The sequence below is a fragment of the Calidris pugnax genome, unplaced genomic scaffold (genome assembly GCF_001431845.1).
Source record: "Calidris pugnax isolate Ruff unplaced genomic scaffold, ASM143184v1 scaffold341, whole genome shotgun sequence".
Classification (NCBI taxonomy): domain Eukaryota; kingdom Metazoa; phylum Chordata; class Aves; order Charadriiformes; family Scolopacidae; genus Calidris; species Calidris pugnax.
In genome coordinates this window covers 1,056,569-1,068,714 of record NW_015091149.1, presented here as the reverse complement: position 1 = coordinate 1,068,714, position 12,146 = coordinate 1,056,569, and the positions used below count along the sequence as shown (strand labels likewise).

The 12,146-nt window shown below is 48.5% G+C and overlaps 1 protein-coding gene across 1 annotated transcript; it reads right to left on the bottom strand.

Moving 5' to 3' along the window:
* Positions 1-1,269: 1,269 nt before the first annotated feature.
* On the bottom strand, positions 1,270-6,423 carry LOC106898039 (keratin, type I cytoskeletal 9-like). Its single transcript, XM_014959095.1, has 9 exons — positions 5,794-6,423; positions 5,599-5,681; positions 4,910-5,066; positions 4,378-4,539; positions 3,932-4,057; positions 3,523-3,746; positions 2,887-3,212; positions 2,277-2,378; positions 1,270-1,520 (listed from the first exon to the last, which is right to left on the bottom strand). The coding sequence occupies exons 1-9, from the start codon at positions 6,421-6,423 to the stop codon at positions 1,495-1,497; spliced, it is 1,836 nt and encodes a 611-aa protein (XP_014814581.1). The 3' UTR covers positions 1,270-1,494.
* Positions 6,424-12,146: the final 5,723 nt, after the last annotated feature.

The window sequence follows — 12,146 nt, the reverse complement described above, 5'->3', positions numbered from 1 at the left end:
CCATAGAGATCATCTAGTCCAACTCCCCTGCTGAAGCAGGGTTGCCTAGAAGTCGTGCTTATGCAGAGCCCTCGCTTTCTTTAGCCCCAACAGAAGCTAAAAGCACCGTGAGGGATTCAATAGAGGAACCCTCCAGCCCATTAACACCCGCCCAGGCCATAAAGAGGGAAACAGCCATAATTCAATCAAAGAGGAGAAGTTCCATCTCTGTCTTTTAGGGCATTTGCTCCCTTGCTGCTGTGAGCGGTCCCTCTGCTATGTGATCTCCAGGCAGCCCCTAAAATTCCTTGAAGAATCTTTTCCTCCCTTGCTGCTGTGAGCGGTCCCTCTGCTGTATGATCTCCAGGCAGTCCCTAAAATTCCTTGGAGAATCTTTTCTCTGGGATATTTTTTTTTTTTTTTTTTTTTTTTTTTCTCTCAACCTTCCTCTGAGCTTTGTAAAATCACATCCTGAATATGAACAATTTGTCAGTCTGCTTTGCAAAGTGTATTCCTGTCTGTAGTTAGACCTGAGACGTGCCCTGGAGTCAGGGCTTCCACCAGTAAAGAGTTCCATCTGTCAGACCCTGTGTGTGCAGTTTGGCTCCCAGCAGCTTTGGGAATGTATTGTCCCAAATAACTGCTGCCACAAAGCAGGGCTATCCTGCTACTGAGCTTTTATCCAGTTGGTACCCGGTCTGTACCCAAGCAGGTACCACTCAAAACGTGTTCGTTTTGGGTAATTAATGGTACGTGATGGGAGCTCTGCACTCAGGGCTGTTTTGGCACCGGGAGCCAAAAATTTCCAACTTTCCATTCCATGATAAAAGAGTTTCATAATGTGTTTTAGTGGCTACTTAAGAAGAGGGTTTTTAAGAAGCTTTATAGGGAATAGTCAGTTCCTTAACCCCCCCCCCTCCCTGATAGGTAGGGCTTGGTATCTGTAACCGACTCAAACAAAAACGTCCACTAAAGGAAATTTCTCCCAGACGTGGCTTTCTGGTTGCATCAGAGAGAAGCAAAGATTTATTAGCATTTATTTTGTTTGAAGAGGGTTTTTAAGAAGCTTTATAGGGAATAATCAGTTCCTTAAACCCCCTCCTCTTTCCCCAAGAGGTAGGGCTTGGTATCTGTAACTGACTCAAACAAAAACGTCCACTAAAGGAAATTTCTCCCAGACGTGGCTTTCTGGTTGCATCAGAGAGAAGCAAAGATTTATTAGCATTTATTTTGTTTGAGGGTTGTTTTTTGTTTTTTGTTTTTTTTTTCACAAGAACACCAATCACGGTAGAGATTAACTCGGGTAACAGTGATTAGGCACAGAAATTCAGGTGGAAGAAGCAGGTAGGACACCCGGAGAGATCTGGTGGTCCCCTGAGTGACCAGCGGTGAGTAACTGAGGGGGTGTTTGCTCTTGCTCCTGGCAGAGACGTGACGGGACACGCTCGGTGCAGCCGTGCTTGGTCCGAAGGCCCACGGGGAAGGTACCACAGTGGGAGATGCTGGGTTTGCCCATCACTCCTCGGACCTTTTAAGACTTCCTGTTGAAAGAAGAAGGGAAGCAAGAATTTCTGTGAAGAAGTGTTAGGAGAAGTGTTATCTCATTCAGCATTTTCCATCTTTTTGTTATTTCATAACTCCAGCCTGTGCAGTTCTCAGTGGACTAGACTTTTTCCCAGCACTCTGGAAAATACAGATGAACTCAGAATCTGTATTTATGTGTGCAGGGGTATTGAAATCAATTTGTAAAAGTTCAAGTAGGATGGTCCATAATGTGTTTTAATCTTGCCTACCAAGCACTAGGATACATAGGACAGTTGCAACTCAGGATGTTTGATCAAAACAGCCAGTTTTCACAGAGGAGTTTGCAAAGCCTGTTATTTTTGAAAACTAGATCTCATCTACACCAAATCTCACCGAAAAATCTTACTCGTTACACAAAAGCCTTTTGAATTCACTGCCTTTGTTCTCAGCAGCAAGAGAGTCTCTGGACAGTGCTCTTACTTCCTGCATCAATGGCTTCAGGGCTTTTGGTCTGTGGCCAAAACCTCCATCCCAGCTCAGCCGGCGATGGGAAGCAGCCTGTTGTGAGACAGACTATGCTTTTCAGTACGATTAATATCCCTGTTACTTCCTTGATATGAAGGAATAAGTGGACGCTTCAAAGCAGGATTGTTTTCCTTATTTTCGTAAACAATCAGAGGTGGAAGAGAATCTTTCTAAAAATTATAACTTCCTGTTAATTTTCACCATTTTCAGGCATTTATCTGAGGCTCTGTCAGGACCCGAGACCTTACCCCGTCTTATTGTCTTTATGGCTTCGGACACCTCCTCCATTGTGGCTCCTCTCTCCAGTGTTTTATTCCCTTCCAGGCAAAGCCTCATGTTTCCAGCATCTCCTGGAACCACAACCGTGAGATCAGACATGGAAAAGGCCTTTGGGTCACTCCCCGTCTTCTGCTGCTTCAGGATTTTGCAGCTAATACCCTTTATATTTTAAACATCATAATATTCCAACTATTTTACCTTCTTTAGCCATTTTGCCCTCTTAATACCAGTTACATTTCTAACATTTGGCTTCATTCTGAAACTTCTGACTTCCCTGGTTCCCTGTTTGCTTTGGATTGGGCATTATTTTTCCATTTCCCCCTTCATTTCCTCCTTCTACACATCCTCTGATACAAGTCCTTGTAACATCCCATCCATTCATGTCACTTGTGCAAGTACCACCACGTTGGTGTGTTACTTACTAAGAACAAATGTCAGAGTGGCTTAAAACACAATTGGGAAAAAAATAACAGAAATATCTGCAGATTTCCAAATAATGCAGGAAGTTGTCATGTCCTTTCCTGCTGTTCAGAGAAAAAGGTTAAGGGCAGGAGGTACTCTCTTTACTCCAGTTGTTACCTTGGCTTTCATAAGAGGTGCCAGAGTGGGACTGGGAAGATGAAGAGCGGGAGAGGCAGGATTTGCCCCCTCCTCCTCCACCACTGCCACCTCCTCCACCTGAAGTTTTACCACAGGATCCACCTCCTGATCCTCCTCCGCTGCCTCCTCCTCCGCTTCCGGAGGAGGAACTTCTCCCGTAGGATCCTCCAATTTTTCCTCCACCGCTTCCTCCACCTGAGGACCAGCAGCTTCCTCCTCCACTGCTTCCTCTTCCAGAAGACCAGGTACTTCCTCCATGACCTCCTCCTCCTGAGGATCCTCCACCAGCTCCTCCCTGAGAGGTGCTGTAAGGAGGAAAGGGGGGGGTGTGAGATGTGTAGGAACACGGGCAGTGTCTGGTGTCCTACGGGCTGTGTCCACACCACTTCCTGACTCCCTTGTGCGATTCAGAATGTGACATTTCTGAATGTTTTCATGATAAGTATAGAATAATACAGCTTTGTAGACTGCCAGCTAAGATTTAGATTCCGTAAGAATTCTTGTGATAGTAGTAAATATGTTGATGATAAATCAATTGCACTAGTTCCTAATACAAATGTTCCTACTTTCATCTGCTGACACAGACGGCATGTTAATTAATCTGAACGTACGTACCTAATATGGTGTCCCTCCTGCAGCAGAGCCCGGTACTGAGCGATCTCCTGCTCCAGGCGGGTCTTGATGCCCAGGAGCATCTTGTACTCCTGGTTCTGACTCTCCATCTCACAGCGGATACTGGCCAGCTCCTCCTCCAAGGGGCCGATCATGCTCTGGATCTGCTGCAGCTGCATGTTATAGCGACGTTTGGTGTCTTCCAAGTTGGATTGCAAAGACTGTAACTGAGAAGGAAAGACATAATACAGTGTTTATGGGAATGTGGCGGGTTCCTATGTCCCAAACGAGAAAAATATGAGATGGTGTCACATGTGCCAAGCATCTCCATGAAAGAGAGTGCGAGCTCTAGGTGATCTCCTGTCCCAGCAATTCCTGCATCCTTTGCCTGTCAGCAGCAGGGGTTACCTACCATGCTGATCTGCGACTGCAGCTCAATTTCCAGGCTCTGATAGTCCCGTCTCAGCACAGAGATCTGTTTGTTGCTGGATTCCACTTCCTGGCCACTCGAGTGGACTTGTTGACTCACTTCCTCCATCTGAAAAATTCACGTACAATGTCAGAAAACTCACAGACACTCTCATCAGGGTAGTTTATCATGGAAGCATCTGGCAACACGAGTTGAGGCAGGGCCACTTGTAGTTTGGGGGTGTTTAAATGTGCTTCTGTGGGTCTGCCAGTGGGTCTCCAGCCCACTTGTGATCTCCTTTATTTTAATCAAAGGGATTCAATCATTATAGCCTACAAGCAATGGAAGTTTTGTTGTTGTTCAAAATGCAATTCATCTACAGGACGTTCTTAGCAAAGTTGGTATTGTTTTGCTTTTGTGATGTGAAGGTTCAAACTGTAACCATTTACCTTGCTTTCATACCACCTCTCAACCTCTTCACGGTTTTTCTTAATAATATTTTCATATTCTTGTCTCATATCATTCAGCTTTTTCAGCAGATCCTCTCCTGGAGCAGCGTTCACCTCCACATTCACATCACTGTTGGACTGGGTTTGCAGGGATTTCATTTGCTGCAGAGGAAACCCAGGGACAAGGCAAATAAACAAAAATGACACAATTACTTGGTGAAAGATTTTTGAAGTCCGTTTACTTGCTCTGACACCATAAACCATCCTGGATCCTTTCCATAACATATATATATGTGTGTTGGGGTTTTTTCTTGTTGCCATTGTTTGGCCTTGGCTCCCCAGTCCTTGTGTACTGGGATGGATGGTGCCCAGCGGTGCCTGTCCCGGGTCTTGGCTGAGCTGCCCCACATGGGGAGAGCCAAGAAGACTATTTAGTGCAGAGGATGGTACCTGTGAAACCCGCCCACATTTCCCATACCATAAACATTCTTGTGTTCCTCTGCAGATTGCTTTTCAAGGAGCTGGCTCTTACCTCCTCATGGTTCTTCTTGAGGTCAATCATCTCCTCCTTTAGAGACTCAAATTGCATTTCCAGGTCAGACCTGTTCAGGGTCAGATTATCCAACAGGGGTCTCAGGCTGTTAATGTCGGCCTCCACGTTCTGCCGGAGGCCACGCTCCGTCTCGTACCTGCGCCAGGACAGAGCAGAACGGTCAGCCCCGGGCTGGGCTCTCAGCCCTTCTCCTACTGACTTCATTTCTGAAAACATTCATGCATTCCAGTATCTCTGTGTCTGCTTGTGTGTCTCTACTTAGCAGCACGAAGCATCTCTCAGCCAGCAGAATTATCAAATCAGCAGCCACTATTTAAAGTTTAATATTAAAACTTAATATTAAAATGTATTTTGTGGCCTTTTCCCTTGTCTCTTCTTACTGTAGTCTTTGTGCAGGTTTCATCTATCTGTTTCGTCTTTCAGCAAGAGAAAATCACAATTTTTCTTTCCTTAAAATTAAAGCTTATTTTAAGCTTTGACTCCACAGCCATTGGGATTGCTCCCATCGAAGATCATTATATAAATAATGAAGAATTTTTAAGTCTTACATATTATTTCAGTTGTGCTGCCATGAAACCAGGAGGAGCCCTAGTATGAATTTATGAAACTAAGTTGAGGAGAGTAGGAGAAAGGAAGTGAGTGCCTGGAAAAGAGGAATAGATATTTACTTTATCCTGAAGTCTTCTGCAGTCATCCTTGTGTTGTCCAGGTCCAGGAGTACCCTGTTGGTTTCCACAGCCGCAGTCACAAGCTAGAAGAGAAGATGATACGCTGAGGACAATTTCCCTGTGAATCTATCAGGTTTTCACAAGGGACAGAAAAGTCTGTCAATGCTTAAACTTCTCTAATAAAGAATTTCCTACCTGATTTTGAAGTTCTTCAATTTTGCCGTAATAGTGGCTGTAGTCCTTTGTACCAGTAGGCCCTTGCTTCTGGTACCACTCCCTGATTAATTGTTCAAGCTGAGCGTTTTCCCTCTCCAGATTTCTGACCGTGTTCATGTAAGAAGCCAGGCGCTCGTTGAGGCTCTGCATGGTCAGCTTCTCGTCGTTGGAGAGAATTCCCACATTCCCTCCGTAAAAGCCGCCGCTGCCAAAGCTGCCACCGCTGAAACCACCACCAGCTCCTCCAAAGCTTCCTCTATAACCACCACCAAACCCGCTCCCACCTGAGCCAAAGCCTGTGCTGGTGCTGCCACAGCCCATTCCCCCTCCGTAGCCCCCACTGCTCATTCCCCCTCCGTAACACCCCCCGCTCATTCCCCCTCCGTAACTGCTGCGCCTCATCCTTCCGTAGCCACCACCGCTGGCTCCTCCACCATGGCAGCTCCTGGAGCTTCCTCCACCACAACTGCCCCCAGCCATGCTGCCACCACCGCTTGTGCTGGAAGCGATTCTTCTTGAGGAGACAGAGGAGTGCTGACTGCCCCCTCCACTGCCACCGCTGCTCCCTCGCAGGCAGCTCTTGGAGGTCTGTTTGGAGCCGCAGCTCATCGTGGCGGCAGCGATCGATTCGGGTTAAAACTCAAAGCTGGTCCTACAGTTGTTGTGGAATCATAGCTCCAACTTCCACCCTGCCCGTGCTGCATTTATACCTGAGACAGTGGGTGTCACCGCCAAGGGAGCACCTTCTCTCCATGGGCACGTGCGAGCCGTAGGTTTTACGCCAGGGATAATTTGCCAAGGGGAGATGTTTGACGGTGTCAGGAAGCTCAGCCCATACTCAGAGTGTTCGCGACCGTTTGTTTATTCATACAAAACATGTAATTTCTGTTGGGTGGCTCTGAATTAGGTAGATGGAGCGATCTAGTCCACTGACTTAACAGTCATCTGCATTAAACTCAGCCCACTCACCTCCTCCTGTTCACATCTCAGCACAACAATAAACTCTCCTGATATGGGACAGTGAGGAATGGTACCGTCTCTATCCTAATGTTGTCATTCCTCACGCTCTTTCCCCTTTCGGGTATTTGTCAAGGAGTCCCAGCTGATTTTTTTATGCTTCAGGGATATTTTAATAGGTTCTGGTTTATGGTCATCTTACGCTGTGTGCGCCTTATTTTTAGTCCTTTATTGCTTCATGTCTTTTGAAATCCTCTCGCAGGATGTATTTTGCAGGCACACGGAACCGCTCTCACATCCTCGTAATTTCTCATAAAAACGTAGCGAACATTGGCAAATATACATCTCCAATTATGTTTTATAAGTAACGATTCAATTATGAACAATTGTATGACAACAGCTGGAAAATAGCTGTGTGTAAGACTGTAAGGACAGGAGGTGTGACAGGTTGTTGCAGGGAATAGCTCTTCGTGCACTCAGACCAGATGTGGGTACGGGGATGGTGGCGAGATCCTGGCTCTGGGGGAGTCTCTCTTGATGTGTCTGTGAATACGGGGGCAAAGCTCTCCCTCCTGGGGGGGTTTCAGAACGTCAGTCAGGGTGTTTGCCATCGGCAGTGCAAATACAAACCTACTTACTCTGAATTTCACTGAATTTCACTGAATTTCTAGAGTTGGAAGGGACCATAGAGATCATCTAGTCCCACTCCCCTGCTGAAGCAGGATTGCCCAGAGCTTGTCAGAGCATGTTACTCAGGAGCATCCAGGCGGGTTTTGAAAATCTCCAAGGAAGGGGACTCCACACCCTCCCTGGGCAGCCTGTTCCAGGGCTCTGTCACCCTCACCGTGAAGAAGTTTCTCCTCATATTTGAGTGGAACCTCTTCTGTTCCAACTTGTGCCTGTTGCCCCTCGTCCTCTCACTGGGAACCACTGCAAAGAGTCTGGCTCCCTCCTCCTTCAACCCTCCCTTGAGATACTTGTAGGCATTGATAAGGTCTCCCCTCAGCCTTCTCTTCTCCAGACTAAAGAGTCCCAGCTCTCTCAGTCTCTCCTCATAAGGGAGTTACTCAGAGGAGAAAGGTGAAGTTCCTGATTTGGGGATTAAGTCAATAAGCTGTACATCAAAACAGCGTCTTCCCTTCAGTTTTGTTTTCTATCCATGGGCACAGCATGAGTGAACGTAGGGGATATTTGCTATTTTGCATCTTCTTCTAAGATTGTGTCTTTTTCAAATACACAGCAGTTTGGCTGAGTATCGGTCTCCTGAGCTCCTACAGCAACCTGAGCCTCAAACACCCCACATTTCGTTCCTGCCCCCCTTTCCCAGACACAGGGGGCTGCGGAATCGGGGGCTGGTGCTGTCGGGGTGCGTGGGCTGGTCCTGTGACACCCCTTCCCGTGTTATTCCTGCCTCCTGTTGATTGTTGCTCATTTAGAGGTTTGTTTGTTATGGCTCATAGCAAGTGTTTGTGGAAACATCTTTTTATAAACACCCCTCCCAGCACACCCTCCCACGCTGCAGGACACACCTGAGGTTTCTGCTCCTGCTGCCCTTCATCCCTGAAACCTCCCAGGACACAAGGCCCTCTCAGGCTTCCAGAAATTGAAACGGTTCACTCCAAAACTCAGTGGAGGCTGAGTCATAATTTTGGCTTGTTCCAGTGAGAAATCCTTTGCTCTCCAAGTGCACGAAATTCTCTTCTGTACTGACAGCTCCTGGAACCACTGGGTTACATTCCCTTTAGCTGTTGGCTTCCAGTTGCCCACACCCGTGTTTTAAGGACATGGATACATCTCTGTGTTGTTCTGTTTAATTCTGCAGAAGGGTACGGTTTGGGGGTTGGGTTTTTTTTATGGAAAGGTGTTTATTACGTCTTTTGTGTGAGTCAGTCCTTTGAGGTGGACTAAGCTTCGTGTCTCCTGTTCACAAAAAGAACATGTTTGAATGGTTTGAGTATCAGTGAGGATGGTCGTGTGCAACATACTTCACAGCTTCACGTTTAATACATGAAAGGATGATTTATTGCTATTTTTTCCTTATAATTCCTGCAGGCAATATACTTCAGGAGTGAGGATTAGCTCCTTAAAACTGCAAGGTGATAGTGAAAACATGGGACTTTTTTTGAAACAGGGTTTTTTTTTCTTTTTTTTTGCACTGGGCATCACTAGTGCAGGGAGCGTCGTGTCAGAGGGTAGTGTCAGAGTGTACCCTCAGAGTGTGCAGTCAGAGTGTGCAGTCAGTGTGTACAGTCAGAAAGTACCCTCAGAGCTGAGCATTTGATGGTGCTCAGGCAAACCTGCCTGTGTGTGATTGACAGGCTTCAGGTCACAGAGAGGAGGGGGTGGAGGAGGAGGAGGAGGAAGATGCCCTGGAGGCAGATGACACCATAGTTGTTTGCAATGGGGCCTCTTCCCTTTTCCTGTAATGAAACTGTTACTGGCTCCTGCCCACAAGGTGTGTGTGTGGGGGTGGACTATTTAAACCTGAGACTCACCCGGTGCGGGCAGGAATGTGAGTGTAAATGGCAGAATTACCCTGTGCTCTGCAGTAACACAGACAGTAACACGGACTCAACGTGGGCTCTGGGACAGGACAGAGCCCTTTCCCTCCGTGGGGGTGGCAGCAGCGCGGGGTGAGGCTGGAATGGTCCCCGTGGAGGACTGAGGTGATGGCATGGGGACACGGGGATGGGGCTGAGCACACGCCAGCTCCTGTCAGCTCCCCTGGCACCTCCGTCGTAGCTCTGCCATAACAGCCTGGTGTGTTTGGGAGAAACTGCACATTTTGGGGGTGTGAGCGGGGCATTACCAGCCCTTCTCTGTGCCCCACTGGTGGGGAACCCTTGCCCACCCTTCCTGCCGCAGTCACCTCTTCTCAGGAAAATTCAGTTGAGTCTTCTGTTGGTGCACAGAGAAGAGCTATGGAAGATCTATCTGGGGAACGTGACTCACTCTCATAATTACATGTTATAAATTATCTTCCATTATAGAATCATCAAGCAATTTTATTAACAGCAGATAACCCCATAGAACATTATTTCCCCATAGTAAAGGAGAAACCCGGTCCCTGTGGTAGGACTGTTGGAGGGAGAGCACTGGGTGTTCTCAGGGTGTGCACAGCTCCTCCTGCACCGAGGGTCACTGCCTGACACTGAGTGTGGAACTGCTTCCTCTCCACTGAAATTTAAATGATGGGCTTTTTTTTTCCATAAAAAGCTAGGTGTTTGAGAACTGAACAATCTGAGAAAACTTGATTCAGATTAGTTGGAACATGAGGGCTCGATGTTGTTTATTAGTTTAATAGTGTATTGAGTGAGAGTTTTAAACAAAAAGTCATTCCCAGCTAACGATTCCCAGTGTTTGCTCTGTAACGAGGGCACACGGTGCTTCGGGACCTTTTTTTCTCCACTAACTCGGCCATTCATGCCTGGTACCAGTTCCACCCACACTGAAAGTGTTGTCAATACCACCTATTTCCAGTGAAAAGTTTCATTTGCTCTAAATGCCCTTTGGTAATTAGAAATACTTGTGTCAAAACCCCGCGCCCCATCCTGCTCCTGGCAGGGGGACACTCAGCCAGGGGATTTTGGTTTGTCCCACAGCAGTTTGTACAACTGCTGTGAACCCCTGGTGTTTTTAGCATTACTTAGTGGAAGAGTACTCTTTCTTTCTCCCTATTTAAATTTATGGCCACATCTCATAAAATAAAGCGGTGCTTTTTTAGAGCTCAGTGAAATTCTGTGAAAACCGCCTGGATACGATCATTCCCCACATGCCAAAAGCGAAGGTCATTAAAATACCTGTTTTGAAGTGAGGGAGTAGGTCCCTGCCTCTCCTCACTCCTCTGCACGGCATCTGCCCCCGCCCCACCACGTGTGGCCACGGGGAGTATCCCTGGAACGTGTCCCCCTCCTTGCACCGACGGTGCTATCACGGGCCCTTCACGCAGCAGGCAGTGCTGGGGGGGCTGCTGCCCACCCCGGGAGGGGGGCCAGTGGTCCCCAGTCCAGAAAACACCTCTCCTTTAGCAAAAAAACGAGTTCTTGCATACATTATACCTGATCTGTTACTCACTCGTTATTGCAGAGGCTGGTGCTGATGAAACATTAAAGGGCACCTTCAAAAGATCCACCACCCAATGGGGCGATGGTGATTACGATAGGAGCAGTAATTAGGTGAGTCAGAGCTGTAAGAGGCGTTCAGAGCACAAACCCTGTGGTTGGGAACGTTGTCGTTTTGGGTCGAAACAGCCCCTTGCAGAGCTGCCTCCGGGGTCTCAGCTGATACTACTTCATTAGTAGGGCCTTTGTCAGCAAAGGGTCACTGTGGGGCAGCTACAGCCCCATGGAGAGCCTGGCTGTCGCTGTGTCCTGCCTGAAAACACGGGGCAAAGCATTCCAGTGCTGTTCAAAAGCAGTAAACAGGTATCAGCACATCGCTGCAGCGAGTTTCAGCCTGGCGTCCGTTCTGTGCACGTACACACGGAGGAAAGCAGCTGGGGGGGTCTTCGAAGAGGTGGGGGGGAGGCCTGTGTCACCTCCTGTGACAGTGACACGTCAGAATCAGGTCACACCAACCTCCCCACGAAGGGGAGCACTGAATACAGGTGAGGGGGCTGGGGCACGATGTCGGGGCTGATGGCTTGTGCCCGTGTTCTCAGCGGGCAGGGTCCCCCCAGCACACACGGGGACACAGCTTCATCTCTCTGGCCGGGGATTGCTGCTGGAGGAAGATCAGCCAAGCCAGGAGAGCTGGGTTTGCTGCCGCCTCTGCCCTGGCTGTCACTGTGTCCTGCCTGACAACACGGGGCAGAGCAGTCCCGTGCCGTTCAAAAGCAGTAAACAGGTATCAGCACATCGCTGCAGCGAGTTTCAGCCTGGCGTCCGTTCTGTGCACTGTGCCCGTGTTCTCAGCGGGCAGGGTCCCCCCAGCACACACGAGGACACCATTTCATCTCTCTGGCTGGGGATTGTTGCTGGAAGAAGATCAGCCAAGCCAGGAGAGCTGGGTTTGCTGCCGCCTCTGCCCTGGCTGTCACTGTGTCCTGCCTGACAACACGGGGCAGAGCAGTCCCGTGCCGTTCAAAAGCAGTAAACAGGTATCAGCACATCGCTGCAGCGAGTTTCAGCCTGGCGTCCGTTCTGTGCACGTACACACGGAGGAAAGCAGCTGGGGGGGGGTCTTCAAAGAGGTGGGGGGAAGGCCTGCGTCATCTCCTGTGACAGTCCCACATCAGAATCAGGTCACACCAACCTCCCCACGAAGGGGAGCACTGAATACAGGTGAGGGGGCTGGGGCACGATGTCGGGGCTGATGGCTTGTGCCCGTGTTCTCAGCGGGCGGGGCCCCCCCACCACACACAGGGACACAGGATC